Source organism: Opisthocomus hoazin, chromosome 17 (genome assembly GCF_030867145.1).
Source record: "Opisthocomus hoazin isolate bOpiHoa1 chromosome 17, bOpiHoa1.hap1, whole genome shotgun sequence".
Lineage (NCBI taxonomy): Eukaryota > Metazoa > Chordata > Aves > Opisthocomiformes > Opisthocomidae > Opisthocomus > Opisthocomus hoazin.
This window is the reverse complement of record NC_134430.1, coordinates 3399524-3418880: the sequence shown is the minus strand read 5'-3', so window position 1 is coordinate 3418880 and position 19357 is coordinate 3399524. Positions and strand designations below refer to the sequence as shown.

General features: G+C 63.3%; 3 protein-coding genes across 5 annotated transcripts; 2 read left to right on the top strand and 1 right to left on the bottom strand.

Annotated features, from left to right (window-relative positions):
* Positions 1-177: 177 nt before the first annotated feature.
* Positions 178-5018, top strand: HMGCL (3-hydroxy-3-methylglutaryl-CoA lyase). 2 transcript variants are annotated; one of them, XM_075438066.1, is made up of 9 exons: positions 178-387; positions 696-776; positions 1241-1348; positions 1771-1866; positions 2380-2528; positions 3139-3202; positions 3547-3735; positions 3867-3992; positions 4227-5018. In XM_075438066.1, exons 1-9 carry the CDS (start codon positions 346-348, stop codon positions 4326-4328), a joined length of 957 nt encoding a protein of 318 aa, XP_075294181.1. In that variant the 5' UTR covers positions 178-345; the 3' UTR covers positions 4329-5018. The 2 variants fall into 2 exon arrangements, with proteins under 2 accessions (XP_075294181.1, XP_075294180.1); XM_075438065.1 differs by lacking the exon at positions 178-387 and adding an exon at positions 431-625.
* A 246-nt stretch (positions 5019-5264) lies between these two features.
* On the top strand, positions 5265-9085 carry GALE (UDP-galactose-4-epimerase). Of its 2 annotated transcripts, none has more exons than XM_075438142.1 (11): positions 5265-5466; positions 6530-6656; positions 6760-6875; positions 7161-7274; positions 7515-7691; positions 7822-7935; positions 8033-8099; positions 8219-8304; positions 8442-8519; positions 8735-8849; positions 8936-9085. In XM_075438142.1, the coding sequence occupies exons 2-11, from the start codon at positions 6536-6538 to the stop codon at positions 8989-8991; spliced, it is 1044 nt and encodes a 347-aa protein (XP_075294257.1). In that variant the 5' UTR covers positions 5265-5466; positions 6530-6535; the 3' UTR covers positions 8992-9085. The 2 variants fall into 2 exon arrangements, with proteins under 2 accessions (XP_075294257.1, XP_075294256.1); XM_075438141.1 differs by having other exon boundaries at positions 5331-5409.
* A 1044-nt stretch (positions 9086-10129) lies between these two features.
* LYPLA2 (lysophospholipase 2) lies at positions 10130-19198 on the bottom strand. Its single transcript, XM_075437957.1, has 10 exons — positions 19095-19198; positions 16560-16665; positions 15753-15784; positions 15031-15096; positions 14219-14266; positions 13969-14039; positions 13616-13689; positions 13318-13419; positions 12786-12962; positions 10130-12571 (listed from the first exon to the last, which is right to left on the bottom strand). The coding sequence occupies exons 2-10, from the start codon at positions 16635-16637 to the stop codon at positions 12521-12523; spliced, it is 699 nt and encodes a 232-aa protein (XP_075294072.1). The 5' UTR covers positions 16638-16665; positions 19095-19198; the 3' UTR covers positions 10130-12520.
* Between the last annotated feature and the right edge of the window lie 159 nt (positions 19199-19357).

The following is a 19357-nucleotide window of genomic DNA, read 5'->3' as shown; positions in this document are numbered from 1 at the left end:
CCGGGACACGTGCCGGGCTGGCATCGCAGGCGCCGTTACTCAACCGACAAAAGAACGATCTGTGCTGACAAACCGCTTCGGAGAACTGACCCTGGCTTCCCAACCCCCCCGCGCTCCGGCGATGACGCCGGTACCGACACATGGGGGTGGGAAAAAAACCCCACACGGGAGGGGACAACGGGGCGACGGCCCCTTCCAACCCCGTCACGCCGGTAACCTCTGGAGCGGGGAAGGGGCCCACCCAAAGCAAACAGGGCCGCGTTTATTTAACGGGGCCGAACCGACGGAAAAGCCGTCGTGTGAGGGAGCGGAGGACGAGCGGTTGCCGGTGTCGGGAGGGAAAACATGCCCCGGTGCGCTACCGGGACGCTGCGGCGGGACGGGCAGGTACGAGGTGGGGGCTCCTCCGACGGGGACGGGGACGGGGACGGGGACGGGGCCTGAGGTCCCCGAGCGCTGACCCCGCTTCCACACCGGGAACGCAGCGGCGCTGCTGTCATGTGACCCTGAGGCCACACCCCCTCCCTCGGATCACGTGGGAGGGGTGAGCGCGGTCACGTGAAGCAGGGCAGGCATGGCGGCGGCGCGGCTGCTGCACCCGCGTCGGGCCTTGGCGTTGCGGCCGGTGAGCTGGGCCGGGGATGGAGGGGGGAGGACGGACACGGGACCGGGTTGACGCCGTTCTATGCCCGCAGGTGAGCGCCGCGGCCGGAGCCTTCCCGAGGCGTGTGAAGGTGGTGGAGGTGGGGCCGCGAGATGGGCTGCAGAACGAGAAGGTAGGGCCGGAGGCCTTCTCCTGCCGTTGTGCCCCACCGGCAGGGTGGTTTGTTTCTTAAATGCGGGTTTTGATGGTGAAAGATGGGGGGGGGTGTTTGTGGAGGTGGGGGGGTTTAGTAGAGGCGGGGGGGGTTTGTGGAGGCGAGGGGGGGGTTTGTGGAGGCGAGGGGGGGGTGTGGAGGCGGGGGGGGTGTGGAGGCGGGGGGGTTGTGGAGGCGGGGGGGTGTTAATAGAGTTAAGGGGCTTCAGTAGGGGTGGGGGGCTTCAGTAGGGGTGGAAAAGTTAGTAGGGGTAGGGGGGGTTTAGTAGGGGTGGGGGGGTTTAGTAGGGGTTGAAAAATTAGTAGGGGTGGGGGTTTTAGTAGGGGTGGAAAAGTTAGTAGAGGTGGGGGGGGTTGGTGGAGGTGGAGAAGTTTATCGTGGAAATAATAACTGAAGGTCTTTTTTTCTTGTTGTCTGCTTAGAACGTTGTGCCGACAGCGGTGAAAATCAATCTGATCAATATGCTGTCAGAGACGGGGCTTCAGGTCATAGAGGCCACCAGCTTTGTTTCTCCCAAATGGGTTCCTCAGGTCAGTTTTCAAACGAGGCTCACAACTGTGAGTTGTAGAAACACCGAATAATAGATACTAACCCAGAGAAAAGATTCTGCTTGCTCCAAAGTCCTTGTTACCGTGCTTTGTAACTGCACAAGAAGCAGCAAAGCCAAATGAAGGAGCTTGCGATATCCCAGACCTGCCCTTTGGACCCTGCGAAAGAGCAAACGTACGGCTCGGGTGCAAACAGCTGGTCGGGCGCGTGTTGGTGCTGGCTCTGCTGGGTGACTGAACTGTGATCCTTCGCAGCGTGCAATGCTCTTTGCTCTGCAGAGGGCCATTTCTCTTATTCCCAAGTATTTCTGTTCCCATTATAACAATAAATTTTAAAACTTATTTTATAATCTGCAGAAGTGGATGTTGTCACCTTAGAACCCTTTTCCTCCTTTACTTTGCAGATGGCTGACCATACTGAAGTCATGCAAGGGATTAATAAGTTGCCCGGTGTCAGTTATCCTGTGCTGACCCCTAATCTGAAAGGGTTTCAGGCCGCGGTAAGAGATGGCGACGTCTGGATGTTCTCGGTGCCTCGTGTGCAGGGTTGCCTGCAAAGGAACACTTCGGCTGTGGTTAGGCCTGGGAAACGCATCTTTCGTCCTGGCAGGCAGCAGCCTCGTCTTGTACTTCCTTTACAAGGGATCACTTTGCTGGGGAAATAGAAACCTGTTGTTTATAATAGAAAAAAACTTGATACTTAAAAGAAAAAAAAAAGTTGCTTTTAGTTGACAGTGATGCTTTCAGTCTTATCCGCGTGTCCCACAGCCCTCCCGAGTACCTCTGGCAGATGTAGCGTTACTGCTGCGTCTGTAACCTTACACTTCCATTTAAGACAAACCTGGATGTGTCGTCATATTTTTGCTGTAGAATGAACTGAGAAAACAACTGAGTTATTCGGGGAAGAACTGGGGAAAAAATATTTTTTGTAAAATGAGAGAACCGTAGTCATTGTCACGCTTGTCATTTCCCTTGCAAGAGAAATCAGCTCGCTTCGTGCCTTCTGTTGGCAGGTGGCAGCGGGAGCCAAAGAAGTGTCGATCTTTGGAGCAGCATCTGAGCTCTTCACTAAGAAGAACATCAACTGCTCCATAGCGGAGAGCCTGGAGAGATTCGGTGAAGTGATGACCGCGGCCAGAGCAGCCAGCATTCCTGTCCGGGGGTAAGACGTTCCTGCTGCCAACTGAGCGTCGAGCAGGTCGTGTGGAGAGGTGCAACTGCTTGAATTCATCTCTTTGGAGTCCAGCCCGTGCAGCGCCAGGGAGTGGGATTTCTTTTAAACTTCACCTTTTTTTGGGGTCTGTCTCTCTACCTGGGTGGGTCCAAGTCCGTGGGAGCTCAGCATGTTGAGAAGCATTAATTTGGACCCCCCCCAACACTAGCAGGGTTCCAGGTGCCTGTACCACTCGTGACAGTTTACACTCTTCCCGATGGATTCACCCTGCGTGTAATTGTTCTGTCTTCAGCTTTACCAAATGATCCAGGATCACACTAGCTGCCTGGCAGACATTCCACGTGGAAGCGCGTAGATCCACTAACCTAACTGTCCTGTGTACTCTTGTCTTGGCAAATTTTTCATGTCTGTGGAAGAAATAATTGTTGAATAGTTAATAGTGTAAGCTTTGTCCACTGGCTAATTATGAGCAGATGAAATTAATTCTTCCATTGTACAGAGCGTGCAAGATGCAGCACAAGCCCTGTCTAATTTGGCCGATATAATCTCACTTCAGTTCTGTAGCTAAAAGTGTGATTTTTTTTTTTTGTCACCGTAGATACGTTTCCTGTGTCCTTGGGTGTCCCTATGAAGGGAAGATTTCTGCAGCTAAAGTTGCAGAGGTGAGTTCCTCATAAATGTAACCAGAACTTCTCAGAGGTTTTTGGCTCCCTTTTGTGGATGTGCATTGGGCAGGGGGAGCTGGAGGATGTGTCCAACTGTTTAACCGAAGGCTGGGGAGGGGTACAGCTAGCTGCCACCGCAGGGAGGGGGGGCGGAGTCGGGCTGAAATGTGCGGGGGGGCTCGGGGAAGCGTGGGGGCCTGGAGAGTTTTGATCCCAGAGAAGCCTCCTGGCTGCGGTGCCACAGGGGGGCGTGCTCCGGTTCCTCTGTACAGCGCGTCTCCAGCTCTGGGGAGGGCAGTGACAAAGCCGCCTCCTCAGTAAGCGTCTTGGCTGTCGGGCAGGTCTCGAAGAAGATGTACTCGATGGGATGCTACGAGATTTCTCTGGGTGACACCATTGGCATTGGGACCCCGGGGAGCATGAAGGAGATGCTGACGGCTGTCATGAAGGAGGTGCCCGTTGGGGCTCTTGCCGTCCACTGCCATGACACCTACGGGCAAGCTCTTGCCAACATCTTGGTAGCGCTTCAGGTGAGATTCCTTGCAGTTTAGCGTCCTTCCTCGAGGATTTCCTTTGAGCTTGCTTGCGAACCGCAGATCTGAGGAGCAGGACTGTGGTTTGTCCTGCAAGAGGAGTTTACCGATGGTGGTTTTGTTTGCAGATGGGCGTGAGCGTGGTTGATGCTTCCGTCGCTGGCCTTGGAGGCTGCCCCTACGCCCAAGGGGCCTCTGGGAACGTGGCGACGGAGGATGTGGTGTACATGCTGAACGGCCTGGGGGTCCACACGGTGAGCGCCAGCCGCCTGCGCCTGCCCCAGCCGAGCCTCTCGCGCCATGGCTCTGTTCGGGCTGCAGCGAGGGTTCGGAGCTTGGCCCAGGGAGCCCGGGCGTAGTCGCTGAAGTACCCCACAGGCTCCCTCACCCCCTCCCAGCCTCCCCCAGTGATGCCAGTTGTTACTGGGCAGCTTTACGTGGCAGAACCGGTACCAAGGCGTGTCTTCTCTTTTTTTTTCCCCGTGAAGGGTGTGGATCTGCAGAAGCTGGTGGACGTGGGCACGTTTATTTGCAATGCTCTCAACAGACGAACCAATTCCAAAGTGTCCCAGGCGTCTTGCAGGCTGTGATACCGAATCGAGTTCCTCCTTGGGTCAAAAAGAAAGCAAGGATCCGGCGCTGGCCGGGATTCCCCTCCGTTCTGCTGCCTCGGATCTTCAGTGCTCCTTCCAGCCTCTGCGCAGGAGGGGAAGCGCATAACCCACCACAATCTATGAAGAAATGAAGAAGATGAGAATGCTGTACTCAACCTTGAAGACGTTCGCCATTTGCCTTGGAAAAGGGAGGACGCGGCTGGGCCGAGGGGGAGGTGGTGGACGCAGCGCTTGCCTCCCCGCAGAGGACGGAGCTGTGTTCTGCGGCACCGGCTCAGAGCAGCGTCAAGTAACGTCTACCTCAAGAGTGTGTTGCCGTAAGATAAACCACAGCTTTTCCGGTCAGAGCACTTCTCAGGGTCAGGCTTGACCCTTCGTCCCTTCTCTCTCCTCGCTCCAAACGTTGAGACCGAAATCGGAAGGCTCCCCATCGTCGTTCAGGTGTCAAGGGGCAGCCTTGGGCCTTCTGTCTTGGAGTTTAGGGGTTGTAATGACAGACTGTATCTGTTGTAAGATACTTCTAACTACTTGGAGTAATAAACACATTGTTTAATATTCTAAACTATTAGAAATTTGGTTTAACTAAACTGGTGCCTTTCTCTGCAGACAGGACCGTCCCTCCGCATTCCTTAAGCTGGAACGATTAAATAAACCGTAGCCCTGAAATGAGCCGGAATCGGTGAATAAATAGGGCGGGGCTTCAGCCCGGAACTCGGTGGAGTCCTCCCGCCAGCAGGGGGCGCTGCGGGACCGTGCCCGTGTCGCCCCTCCGGGCGGGGTCTGGTGTGGCCACGCCCTTCTCCGCGCTCGCCAATAGCCGCCGTCCCGCAGCGGTGCTCCCCGCCCTGTGGGGCGTGGCCGGCGCGTCCCGCGCATGCGCGCCCTGTGTTTTTTGTCCCTGCTGCCGCCCCGTCGCCGGAGCGGCGGTGACGCGTTTCCATGGGAGAGCGGGGCGCGTGGCACCGCGCGGGGCGGGGAGCGCGGCCGGGCCTTAAAGGGGCCGCACACGGCGCAGGGGCAGAGCGAGCGCGGCGGCGGGAGGCGACCGGAGCGACGGGTGAGCGGCCGACGGGGGCGGGAGCGAGAGGGAGCTGCTGCGGCCCGGGCCCCTGAGGTAACCCCCCTCAGCCCCTGAGGTAACCCCCGGGCCCCTGAGGTAAATCCAGGCCCTCGGCGCCCCCCCGGCCCCACAGGGCCCCCCGGTCCCGGCCCCACAGGCAGCCCTGGCCCCGGCTCCCCGGGTAGCTCCCGGGCCAGACCCGCGGGTAGCCCGGTCCCGCGGGCCGCTGCCCGGCTGAAGGCAGCGTTGGTTTGGCTCTGCGGCCCTTGCCTGCCCGGCTCAGGCCCCGGCCTGTCCTGGGGCTGGCAGCAGACACAGGGCAGCGCGGCTGAGGGGCTTCGGTTTGGTTTTTCAGCCTGAAATGCAGCTCTGAGAGTGCCTGTGGGTCCGGTGGAAACCTGCCCTGGGCTGCCCCCACATGGCTTGGGTATAAAGGGGATTCTCCCTCCTTCCCCCTGGGCGGGAGCCACTGCTCGCTTCCCGGGGATGGGAGCTTGCTTGCGGGTTCGCTGCCAGGATTCCGCTTTGTGGATGCCAGCAAATGCCCCTGTCGCCTGCAGTGACCCAGTGCCCACCTTCCTGGGAAGCAGGGGTGGGACAGGGCCAGCGCTGGGCAAGGGAGGGGAGGCTGGAGGGACTGCCGGGGCTGCTGCAGAGAAGGGATTGCAGAGCTGGAGCTAAAAAGGGGAATGGGAGGAAAAGGGCAGAGCTGATGCCCCCGTGGAGACCACCCAGGTTAATGCCATTAGGCGACTCCCTGCCCCTGTGCTTAGGGGTGAATTAGCCCGAGGGCTTTGCGCTGTGCGATATGGGTGACACCAGGATCTTGACTGGATTTGACAGGAAGAACAAGGGTTTTTTCCTGGCACGTGACAAGCGTCAGTTAAACCCTCCCTGTCCAGGAGCGGTGAACCACGTTGGCAGGGTGTGCTACAGCCCGCCCAGCCCGTTCCTGTCCGGATGTGGCCCTGGCACTGGCTGGGCCAAGCACAGGGAGTGCCTGAGGCAGTGCTGACGTGACAGTGTCCAGGTCCTGCCTGCCCCTTCCCTCCCGGAGCCCTGGCTGCCGTGCCCACCTCACACAGCGCTCTGCACTGAAGGGCCTTTCCTCCCCCAGGGAACCATGGCGGAGAAGATCCTGGTGACCGGTGGAGCTGGCTACATCGGCAGCCACTGTGTGCTGGAGCTGGTGGAGGCTGGCTACGTCCCCGTGGTCATAGACAACTTTCACAATGCCATCCGAGGTACGGCGAGCCTTCATCCCTTCCTGTGGAAGGGGCTTGGCCCTCTCGGCCGGTGCCAGGACCTCCAGCTATCCCAGTGCCCCACCCCCATCCATCTCCCCAGGGGCAGACGCGCTCCCCGAGAGCCTCCGGCGTGTGCAGCAGATCGTGCATCAGCCCATCCTCTTCCAGGAGCTGGATATCACTGACGAGGCAGCACTGCAGGAGCTCTTCAGTAAGGTGAGAGCAAGAGCTGTAGTGCCTCAGGGTGGCTTCATGGGCTCCAAGGGGCGAGAGGGGTTTGTGCTGGGGGTGGGAGCCAGGAGGGAGATGTGGACTGGGCAGGAGCTGAACAGGGAGGACAGGGGTGAGGAAATGCCATGACGAGCAAATGTTCCTCTGGACCATGGAGACCACACGGGCTGGCCGAGTGAGACTCCTGGGGAGACTTCTGGCCGGTTTCTGCCCGAAGCTTCTGTCTCCTGTTGCTGTGGCACTAACACCGAGCGCTTTCTCCCGCTGCAGCACTGTTTCTCAGCCGTGATGCACTTTGCGGGGCTGAAGGCAGTGGGGGAGTCTGTGCAGAAGCCCCTGGAGTACTACAGGGTGAACCTCACCGGGACCATCCGGCTGCTGGAGGTGAGCCGAGCTGGGAGGCAGCGTGTGGTGCTGGGGGCTGCACGGGCGCTGGGTGTGATCCTGCTCTGGGGTGGCTGTGCTGGCCGGCAGCTGGTCCCTGCGGTGCTGCCCAAGCCCTGTCCCAGGGGCGTAACGCTGCCTGCGTGGTGGGAGCTGCCGCCTGCGGAGGGCTGAGCCACGCGGCTGAGCTGGCGGACGCAGAGCTTGCTGGCTCAGCGGCGGCTGGTCCCTGCTCCCCAGACCATGAAAGCCCACGGCGTGAGGAACATCGTGTTCAGCAGCTCTGCCACCGTCTACGGAGACCCCAGGTACCTGCCCCTGGATGAGAACCACCCGGTCGGAGGCTGCACCAACCCCTACGGCAAATCCAAGTACTTCATCGAGGAGATGATTCAAGATCTCTGCAAAGCAGAGAGGGTGAGGAGCTGCCCCAAGGCGCGCGGGGCTGGGAACTGAGGTCTTTTCCCACTGGAGCATGCTGGGGTGACCAGGCAGTGCGGCACAGCGCTACACCCTCCCCAGGCAGCCACCTTTTGTGTGTGTCCAGGACTGGAATGCCGTTCTCCTGCGCTATTTCAATCCCATCGGTGCCCACGAGTCGGGCGTGATCGGAGAAGATCCTCAGGGGATCCCAAACAACCTCATGCCCTACGTGGCGCAGGTACTGCCCCGTTGCAGCCTTTGAGGACCCCTGGGCTCACGGTGCCTGTGTGGGGCACAGGCTGACGGGGCTCTCGTGGGCTTGTCCCTCTGTGCAGGTGGCCGTGGGACGCCGGGAATTCCTGAGCGTGTTTGGGAACGACTACAAGACGGACGATGGAACGGGTGCGTGGCAGAAGGGGTGGAGCAGAGACACCCTGTACCCCGGGGTGTCCGTCGCAGCCCCCCAGCCCAGCCGCGCCCTGGGCAGGAGGGATTTGTGCTCACCCTCTGTGTCCCCGCAGGTGTCCGGGATTACATCCACGTCGTGGACTTGGCCAAGGGCCATATCGCTGCTTTGAAGAAGCTCAAGGAGAACTGTGGCTGCAAGGTACCCAGAGGGCCATTGTCTGGGGTGCGGGCAGCCCTGCCGGGGCTGGGCTCTCGCAGCCGTAGGGGAGCTAAGGGGGGGCTGGCCCTTCTCCCCTTCTGAAAGAAGCTGACCCACGCCCCTTCTCCTCCTCACAGATCTACAATCTGGGCACAGGCACCGGCTACTCCGTCCTGCAGATGGTCCGGGCCATGGAGAAAGCCTCAGGGAGGGAGGTAAGGTCTGACCTGCAGCCTGCAGGGCCACAGGCACAGAGCCAGCTGCTCCCAAGGGCCCCCCTTCACCCCCCCAAGCCCTCAATGCCACTGCAGCCCTTGTGCTTGTGTCTGGCAGCCGCTGGCACCCGCTCCCTCAGCTCCTGGGGCTCGGCTGGGTCCCCTCTGCTGAGAGCCAGGAGCCCCCAGCCCCCATGGTGCTGCTCTCCCTGCAGATCAAGTACAAGATCACGGGCCGGCGGGAGGGAGACGTGGCCTCCTGCTACGCCAACCCGGCGCTGGCAGAGCGGGAGCTGGGCTGGAAAGCTGCCTTTGGCCTGGACAAGATGTGTAAGAGATTCCCCTTCCTCGGCAGGCCCTGTGCCGCTGCCAGCCCCGCTCCTGTCCCAGCCCTCACTGCTCTCTCCCTGTTGCAGGCGAGGACTTGTGGCGGTGGCAGCTGCAGAATCCCACGGGCTTCAGCAAGAACTGAGCCGTGGCCCGAGGGCTCGCCCGGCTCCCGTGGGCTGCTCAGGCCAGCCCTGCCTGCTTCCCCCACCCCGGGGCCCCAGCATGGCTGCGATCATCCTGGGTACACTTCCAGCTCCCCCTCCTGCCTCTGACATGGGGCAGGAAGCCAGGAGCATACCCAGCCTCTCCGCTCCTCCGCTCCTCATCCTCGTCCCCGCGGGTCCTTTGCATCTCACAGAGCAGAAACATAAGGAAGAACAGAGCCAGGGCCCAGCTTTGGCACCCAGGGCATGAACCCCACTTATGGGAGGGTGCAGGGGCTGGTGCCAGCCCCAGCAGGGAGCAGGCTGGGCCCTGTGGCCGCTGCGGGAGCTGCTCCTGGGCCCTGGGAAGCGGCTGCACGCAGCACTCAAACACACGAGTCCTGTTGAGCCCAAACTGCAGAGGAAACCACCCGGACCCCCGACCCGCCCAGCTCGGGGAGCAGCGGGGGGTCCCAGTCCCGGGTGGGGCTGGGGTCCCCCTTACCCTGGGCACGGAGAGGGCTGCTGCGCACCTACCTCATGGCCCCAGAAACCCCCAGACCCCCCACTCCCCCAGGGACCAGCCCAAGGCCACTGGGCTCATTTCCCCAGCCCCGATGGCTGCCAGGGGCTTTCCCCTTTCTCTTCCCGTGTGGCTTTGGGGACCAAGCCTCAGCGCCCGCGTGCTCCTGCCAAGCCCCTGCCCGTGACAGCCTTGCCGGGCTGCACGCACCCCTGCTGCCGTTAGACCGGGCTGGTGCCTGGTTTTGCTTCCACCTTGCCTGTGGCAGCCGTTTCCGTAGCGCGGTGCCAAAGGCTGCCCGGGAGCGGGCTCTGCTCGGCTGTCGGAGGCCGGGCCTATTTATTGCTGGCAGCGCTAACGGCCGCGCCAGGCAGCGATGACGCAGTCAGCCGGGGTTGCTGTCAGTTGGATTAATAACATGCTACTAAATTATGAATGGAGCTTTTGATTTGTTCTTAAATAAACTTTCTTACTTTCTAAGTGGCAGCTCTGTTCTGCTTCCCCTCAGTGGAGCTGCTGCCCCCTGACACGGCACCCTGGGGCCTCGCGCTAATCCGCTCCCCCCGAACCGCCGCTTCCCGCCCGGCCACGAATGACTCCAGCTCAGCTCTGGGAGAGGTTTACGATTTATTTAACCTTGTCTCTGACTCTGTGGAACACACACACAAAAACCCCCAAACATTTACAAGGAAGACAAAAAAAAAAAAAAAAAAAAAAGGGAGGAGAAGAAGAAAAAGAAGAAGAAAAAAAACCCCCCAAGCTGTATTGAGGAATGGAGAGAAGCCCTTCTCCCTCCCGGGTCCTCAGCACGGCCCCGGCCAGGCGCGTGCTGCTCAGGCAGGGAGTGAGCAGGAATGCTCTGCAGTGGGGCCGGTGCCCGAGGGTGGCCACGAGTCCCGGGCCCCCGCCGGCCCCCGCCGCGCACACGGTTCCAGTTCACAGTCAGATAGGTCGGTCTGTCCGTCCCCCAGCCTTCGGGTACCCTGCAGGGTCCCAGCCAGCCCCCCCTCCCGTCCCCACCCGCCGTGCGCAGGGAGGGGAGGACACAGCAGCTTCAAACCAGACAAAGTAGAAGCAGCAGCAGGACTGAACCCCAAAACCAAGGCGAAGAGCCGGGCTCCCCCTGATGCCAGCAGCAGGTTTGCTGGCTTAAGACTTCCTAAAAGGGAGGGGGGGGGCGGAGAAAAACCCCAATCCAAAACAACCCAAGAAACCAACCAAGGCTGGGTCCGCCAGATCCGACTCTCTGGAGAGCGAGTTATTGCTTTATGCGTCCCAGGCGGGGAGGGCACGGCCGGAGCGGAGCTGCCAGCACCGAGCCCCCCGCCCGCCCCCGGAGCAGCCCTCGCCCTCGCAGAGGTGCCAGCCCTGGCCCTGGGGCACCGAGCAGAAGCTCTGGGGCGAGGGGCTGGTGGGCATCGACCCACGCCGAGCCGCAGCACGCGGGAGGGAGCGACAGCCCTTCGGCTGGGGGGGGGTTCGTGATTTTTTTTGTTGTTGTTCTTTTAAAAGAAGACAGGTAGAGCTCCAGCCCGGCAGGGCCCAGCAGTGCTGTGGGCTCAGCCCATGGAGGAGAGGCGAGGAGAAGGGCAGCGCTGCTCAGCAGCAAGTGCCCTCAGCGCTGCGGGACGGGAGGGGACGGGGTGGCCAGGAGCCCACCCACGGAGGAGACATTCGGGGCCCCGGGAGCTGCTCTGCTGGCGGGGATGGTCCCAGCCCCGCGTCCCAGCCAGCCACAGCCAGGCCACTGCTCGAGAGAGGACAAACCGGCGCCCGGGAAGCCTGTGATTGTACACGGGAAGGCCACCAGAGCCCGCAGCCCTCGCCCTGGGCGGCACAGAGACCCCCACGCTGCCCCACGGGTCGGGGCGCAGCAGCACCTGGGCATTAGATGCTGGTGAGATGATGGCTGGGAGCAAACCTACTTCTTCCAGCTGCGCCAGGAGCCATCCCTGGGGGCCGAGGGCCTCTCCTCGCCTCTCCTCTCCCTCCCTGAGCCAGCCCCGATCCAAAGGGAAGGAGAAGTAGCAGCCAGAGAGACGTTAAGGACCGGGCCAGCGCCAGGTGGGCTCCGTGGCAAAGCCATTCGGACGCCGGCTGTAAACAGCAGCGCTCTGGGGGTCCGAGGGCACAGAGAGAACCTCCGGGACCTCCCACCGGGCTGAGGAGGAGATTGTAAAAGCAACAAGAGGAGGAGGAGGAAGGAGGCGATTATCTCGAGGAGGGCAGAGCTGCCACAAGCTGAGGGCTGAGGCTGCCGGAACGCGGGGCGAGCCCCTGGGGAGTGTGCGTGTGCGACAGGGCAGGGCCCGGGGCCCCGGGCAAGGAGGTGCAGGAGGGGCACGGACGCCTTTCTGCCAGCCCCGGGAGACGGGGCAGCCTTCGGCAGCACCGGCCCGGAGCAAAGCCTCTCCCCCGGGCCTTGAGGCGTTCGCAGGGGAGTCCCGGGTTCCAGAGCTCCGACTGAAAACCCGGGAGTCGCCTGAGTGGGGGCCAAGAGCGGCTGGGCTGAGGGCAGAGGGGGAGCACGGGCTGCTCTGAGCCATGGAGGGCTCCAGAGGGTGCCCCAGCCCTGCCCTGTGCCCACACCGCTCCTCCCGCCACACAGGGACACGTCCCACCCCTAATACTGTTACAAAAAGAACCAAACCCAACAAAAAAACCTCACCCACGCCATGCCAGACCCGCACACCGCAGTGCCCGAGCGGGGAGCCGAGGGCACAGCGACCCCCACAGAAACCGCTCGGAGCAAGAGGAGGAGAGAGAAGGCCACGCGAAGACTCGCCTTGGCTCCGACCTCAGCTCCGAGAGCAGCGGGGAGAGACGCGGCCCCCCCAGCCGGAGTGGACGCGGTGCGGGGAGACGGGGAGAGGCAGGGGCCGGGGGTGCGGCGGGAGGTGCGGCGGGGTGCCATGGCTTCCGTTTGCAGCGGACGGGGTCACGGGGAAAAGATCGGCGGCTGCGACCTCGGTGTCCTTCCCTGCGACAGTCCCGACTGGCTCCGCTTAGATGCGGGGCAGCAGCTTCTCGATGAACTCCTTCACCGCCATCATCTCCTGCGGAGCGTGCAGAGCTCGTCACTGCGGGGCTCCTCAAGGGCCACGAGGGCTGCACGGCCGTCCCGCAGCGAGTTGGGGAACGAACGCGTCCCCGTGCGTTGGGGACTCGGCGATATCCCGGCCCTGCCTGAGCCGCCGCGCCGGGGTCGGCCCCGAAGGCGAGACCACCCCCAGACAGCCCCGTTCCCTCTCCCCGCGCCGAGGCACTGACCTGAGGACAGGAACTGTGCATCACGCCGGGGTAGGTTTTGAACTGGACCTTGGTGGGGGTGACGACGGATTTCAGCTTCTCAGCAGTGAGGGCCCCGAAGCGGACGGGGATCATGGGGTCCAGCTCCCCGTGGCACTGCAGGATGGCGATGTCCTTGTTGACGCCGTTATTCGCCGCCTGCAGCGAGGAAGAAAGCGCTCGGGGGTGCCCAGGAGAGGGGATCCCCCGCGGAAAACGGGGCAGGGGGCTTTACCCACGTCCCCACGCACGTCAGCTGGCAGGGACGTGGCAGAGCTGCTCACACAGCGCCTGCCGCCCCGCCACCAGGACCCAGCTGCTGCCCGGCGGGCGCATCGCCCCGCAGAGCCCTGATCTCCGCTGTGGAGGTGGGATTAAGCCCCCACCACAGGCACCCCGTGCCTCCAGCAGCCCCGGGCTCACTGTGGCCAACTCCGGATGGGAAAATTACCCCCCCCCCGCCCCAACCCTGACCCTCCCCGCGGAGACGCGGGGTGGCAGCAGCGCAGCGTACCTGCGGGAAGGCCTTGTGCAGCGGGAGCCAGCAGCTGAGCGCCACGATGCCGGCCAGCTGGTGCTGGCAGGTGAGAGCCGTGTACAGCGACAAGGCACCGCCCTGCCGCCGGCGAGGAAGGTCCGTTAGCGCCGAGGAGGGGTCCGCAGCCCCGGGGCACCCACCCACCAGCCCTGGCTCACCCAGCGCCCACCCGCCTCCTCACCATGGGTGCGAGCTTTGAGGGGTGTCTTTGGAGGGGGATGAGGGGTCCCAAGCCTCAGCCTGCTCCAGCTCAGCCCCCCGCAGCCCCGCTCACCTGTGAGAAGCCCCCCAGGATGATGCGGTTGGGTGGGATCCCGTTCTTCATCTCATGCTCAATAATTGCTTTAACTGGAAGAAGGCAGAGAAACGGGTCAGTGAAAGATGGGGGGGGCTGAAGAGCTGCACCCAAGGCCTGGGGGTGCACACAGGACCCTCAGCGTGACAGGGAGAGGCTGGTGCCAGAGATCCAAGGGACTGAACACACGTGGCTTCAGCCAGGGAGAAGGTGGGCTGGGATCACAGGGGAGCAGAAAGGAAGGGAAGGCAGAAGGAAGACATCCGCTCCTGTCCCCGTGGGGCAGAGGCGCCCAGCAGCTCAGCGCTTCCCCCTCCCCTCAAGCCTCTTACTGTTTTCTGCAGCTTTCTTGATCCCAGCTTCATCCTCCGGTGCGTCCGGAGTCAATCCCATCAGATCAAACCTGGGAGAAGAAGCAGGGTCAGCCCCAAACCTCTCCCAGCACCCGGGATGCGGGAGCTGGGTCTGCTCTGGCCTTCCCCGGCTCCTACAGGACATTGGATTTTGGCTCCTCGTCCCCCCCATCCCTCTCACTCCCCAAAACACAGCGTCCCACCCACCCCTGCCGCCCACAGCACTGACCAGGAGGGCATCACCATCTTCATGTTGAGGGTCACCGGGATCCGGGGCCTGCGGAGAAAACAGTTTGGCTCTTTTAGTTCGAGGGCAAGAGCAGAAAATCCTCGGCCCTCTGCCCGCAGCGGCAGGACACCTCTCCCAAGGGACAGCAGCGGGTCGGTGCCACCAGACCCAGCCCAAGGGCTGCAAGGTGACCCCAGGGACCACCCGCAAGGCCCGAGCAGGTCCCGGCTGAGCGGGCAGCTCTGGGGCGTTGCCAAGCAGCCCTCGGGGAGGAGAGCACCTGCGTCCCTCTCCTGCGTGCTGCCGCCGAGCCAGGAGATGCTGACGGAGCGGCTGCCTCTGCTGCTGGGTCGGGACACCGGGAAGCCGAGGCCCTGCTCCCGGGAACGCCGCTGCGGCGGAGCTCTCCCAGCCCGGTGAGTGCCCCCCTGCCTGGGCTGCCATCGACGCTGGGGATGCACTGGGGAACGTTTCCTTCCCACTCTGCTGAGCCCCCCCCGCCTGACCAGGGGGACTGGGAAGGAGCTCCGGTGCTTTTGGCTTTCACTGCAGCCATCGGGGAGAGGCGGAGGACAGGACAGGGGAGAAACCAGCCCCAGAGCAGCAGCGCCTGTGCTGATCGGCTCGGTGGGGAACCGCTCTGCCTGCGACGTCAGGGCTGGGGCCCCGAGCGAAGCGGCCACGGCAGGAGGGCACGCCTCGCCGCACAGCCCCAGGCCACAGACCACCCCCTCCTCCCCGAACAGCCTCGGCAGCAGGCACCAGCGTCACAGCCCACCCGGGCCCCTTCACGAAGCAAGGACGGCACTTACGCGTGAGGGCAAATATACTTCACGTAGGGGAGGCGGATGGAGGAGAGAGCATCAGCCCAGCTGTGCCTGGGGAGAGGAGAGGAGAGGAGGGAGTTTGCAGCTTGCCTCAGCACTCTGGAGGCTGCTGGGAAAGGACAGGGACTTCCCCCACGGACAGGTTTTCTCCAAGGCTGCTGGCCCCCTGCCCCAACGTTATTTTACCAGGTCCTGCCCACCACTGCAGCCCGAATCCCCGGCACAGATCTCCTCTGCGGCAGAGCTAAGGCAGCAGACAAAGCCCCGCAGCTGGAGGCAGGGGAGCTGCTATCAGCGAGGGAGGAGAAAGAATCTCCCGGGCAGGGAGAAGCCTTTCGTCACTGCTGGATCTCACGCTGTCCCCTAAGGTGGCCTTGCACGTTTCAGACACGCACCCACGTAGACACAACCCAGCTCCCAAGGACTGGAAAAACCGCAGTGCTTATCTGCTTGCCTTAAAGATAGCAGAAAATCAAACCCGCGGGGGGCTGCCGGGATCATAAATATTCAAGCGCAGACAGCTGCTGGCCGGCGATTCCCTGCGAGGGTGGCGCGGGCACGGCCATCGGACCGGGCTCAAAGCCCCGGACAAATCTCGGAGCTGCCCCCGGCGAGAGCAGCAGCGGCGCTCGCAGCAAAGGGCCGGGCCCGGGTCTGCGTTCAGCAAACCACGCGTCAGAGCCAGGGCCAGCTCCAGGAATACTCACCCGGTGTCTCCAAGGCCATGTAAAAAAATGACCTGTTAAATGAAGCAGAAAAACAAAAGAATTAGCTGGGGTGAGAGGTGGTGGCCTGGGTTAGAGACAGGGCTGGGCTCGCAGGGACGCGGCAAGAGGCCACTTAGTCACTAACTAGCAGCGACTCAAGCAGGCAGAAATCAGCCGGTGCTGCTGACGCGTCCCTGCAGCTCCGAGCACGGCGGATGGGTGGGACAGGCACAGCATCGTCACCGTGCCACAGAGCCTGCTCTCACGGCCCGGTTCGTGGGCGCTGTCAGGCCCCTTCGCTGCCCAGCGAGTGACGGGTCGTCCCACCACGCCGCACGGCACCTGGCCGAGCAGAGGCTGAGCTTGCCGAGCACTCACAAACCCCGTCCCTGCAGGCTGTTCGTCCGAGGCTAGGGCAGCCCCTCAGCAACAGGGCGCAGAGGGAAGGCAGCCTGCCGGGCCCCAGGGAACGACAGAGGATTTTCTTTAGGGGATTTGCTTTTAAAAGCTTAAACAGCCAACTCAGATCCAACTCCCATTGACTCCGCTGCGAGGCTCTGCCCGTGCTTCCACACTGGACCAAGCAGCAGCGACAAAGAGCCCAGCCCAAAGGACAGTTACTTCTCCCCAGCAAGATGAGATCTTGCTGGCCCCGCATCCCCTCTGCTGCACCAGGATGGATGTCCGGAGAGCTGAGGGATCACGGGCTCAGCTCATGGCTCCTCCGAACCCCACGGAAGCAGCTCCTGATTTTCAAGACTGCTACAAGGAAAGAAGCAGGTGAGGAAGGAAGGGTCCAGCCCTTACCGCAGCAGTCTCTCGCTCTGCCCCTGAGACAGTCACTGCGTCAGCGAGGAGGGGGACAGACATGTTGTTACCACACATACACCGAGAGGGACTCGGACACTGGCACCTGCAGGACAGAGGGACAAAGGTGAGGCAGGAAAACAAATCCCTCTTCCCCCTGGCAACTCTTTGCTCCAAGAGGGACCAGCTATTTGGGGGAAAATTAAAGGGCACATGAAGGCTTTGATGTCTACGCCCTGGGGACAGCCCTGCTCCGTCCCCGGCCTGGCAACGCGGGAGAGCCAGGAAGGAGCAAACCCTTCCCACTCGCAGCACCAGATGCGTGCGAGCGGGGATGCGCGCGCGGGGTGTTGGAAGTGTTAAAATTAGCTCTTTCTGTTGCACCTCAAAGCCAAAATTATTTCTGAGATGGCAACGACGTGGGCAGAGGGTGGCCGGGCGGCAGGCAGCCTCGCCATCCCTTCCCGGCTGCCAGCAGAGCCGAGGAGGAGCCGGAGGAGCCTGACCCACATCTGCTCCGACGGGGAAGCAGGAAACACCGGCCCTCAGTACGCAGCAGCGCAGGCTTCACAGCACTAATACAAGGTCCAGCCCTCTTTTATGGAGCTGTTTAGGGATAAACCGGAGCGTTCAGGCGCTGGCCTGAGCCCCAGCCCCGCGCTGCCTCCCAGGGCCCCCCCACAACAGGCAGGCAGCCAAGGCCACCGCCGCCATCCCCACCGCAGCGGCCTCCTGCCAGCACCAAGGGCTGACCGTCACCTCCCGGGTCCCAGTCCGGCAGAGCTGACAGCCCCCACGACGCCGCCTTCAGACGTGACAGCCGGTGGTGGCTGTTCCCAATCCAGCACAAACCACTACAACTACCGCTCCTCACGCGACAGGCCCTAGCCCCCGCTTACCGCCCAGCACTAATGAGATCAGAGCCCGTTTACGGTGCTGCCATCATCTCCCGGGCGCAGAATCAGCCTCTCGCTGCTGCCAGGAACAGGATCAGACCCCACGGTCTGCTCCAGTCTTCACATCTCACTGCGAGCACTGTCCCCAGAGGGTCTGGGACAGCACGGGGCCACCCGAACCCCCCCAAACTCCCGGTACCCCGGCAAACAGCCTTACCCAACAGAAACAGCCGCCTCCTCTACCAGCCCGGGCCAAGACCTGCCCGACTCGTTTCGCCAACTGCTCGTCAGCTGTTTCCCCAACTCAAATAAAAACACCGGCAACAACAAGCTCCTCGGGTCTGGCGAACCCGCAGACGCGCAGCCCACGTGCTCGCGCGTACTCCAGGGTCAAAACAACGAGCGAGGAAACACAGCACCTGCCAGGGATCGCGGCGAGGAGAGCCGGGAAGGAAAGCGTCTCCCACAGCAGATGGAGATGCCGAGCTGTGCTCCCTGAGCGGACACAGAATCCCAGCCTGGCAGGGGTTGGCAGGGAACCTCTGTGGGTCCCCCAGCCCAACCCCCTGCCCAAGCAGGGTCACCCAGAGCAGGCTGCACATCACCGCGTCCAGCCGGGGCTGGAATATCTCCAGAGAAGGAGACTCCACAGCCCCTCTGGGCAGCCTGGGCCAGGGCTCCGTCACCCTCAGAGGGAAGAAGTTCTTCCTCATGTTCAGCTGGAGCTTCCTCTGCTTCCGTTTGTGCCCGTTGCCCCTTATCCTGTCGCTGGGCACCGCTGGAAAGTCTGGCCCCGTCCTCCTGACCCCCACCCTGCAGATATTTAGAGGCATTTCTAAGGTCCCCTCTCAGCTTTCTCTTCTCCAGGCTGAACAAGCCCAGCTCCCTCAGCCTCTCCTCGCAGCAGAGATGCTCCAGTCCCCTCATCATCCTCGTAGCCCCGCACAGGGAACGGAGCCGCTTCCAGGGCCGGGGCTGCCCCGAGCACCCCAGGGGAAAACCCCGAGGCGCGGCAGGGGGGGTTCTGCCCCGCTCGAGGGGGGCCTGGCGCGGAGGCAGCCCCGAGGCCCAGCCGTCAGCCCCCCGGAGCGGGTAGGAGACCCCCAGCCCAGCCCCCGGGGCTACGGCGATCCCCGGGAGGGCAGCGAGGCCCGGACCGGCCGGAAGGACCCGGAGCCGGGCGGGAAGGGCAGCGGGAGCCCGGGGAATCCCGCCGAGGGGAGCGGGGAGCCGGCCCGGCCCCCCCCGCCCGCGGGCCGCGCGTCCTCCGGGGGAGCGGGGGCTCTGCGGGGTTTCCCCGCGGCCGGGAGGGCCCCGTTACCGGCGGCGTATCGCATCCCCCCCCCGCCGCCGCCGCCCCGAGCACGAGGCCGCGGGGAACCGGGTCCCACGCGGGTCCCGCCCTCGGCCACTGGACGGAACCAGAACCGCACCGGGGGGGCGAAGGAGGATGGGGGGGGGGGGGGGGGGGGTTGCCTCGGAGCCCCGGATCTCCGGCCTCGCTGACGGAGCCCCCGGCGCCCGGCCCGCGGCTGCAGAACCCGGGGACCCACCGTCCCGCCCCCGCGTTGCAGGCCCCGGCGGCGCCGCGGGGTTGGCTCCCCCCCCCGCCCGCCCCGGTGGTACGGCCCGCCCGCACCTCTCCCGCGGCCCGGCGCGCGCTCTCCTCCCGGCTCCCCCGACGCGCTCCCACCGGAACTTCCGCCCGCCGGGTGGCGGGAGGGGCCGCGCGCCGGAAGTGACGCGCGGCGCGGCCCTCAGGAGCCCGGCGGCCATCTTGACGGGGGCTGGCCCGGCCCGGGGCGGGGCGGAGCGGCCGCGGCTGCCGGCGGAGAAACTGGAGCCGACCCCAGGCCCCCGTCGTTACCGCACCCGCTCTCCGCTGCCGTCGCAGCGCCTGAG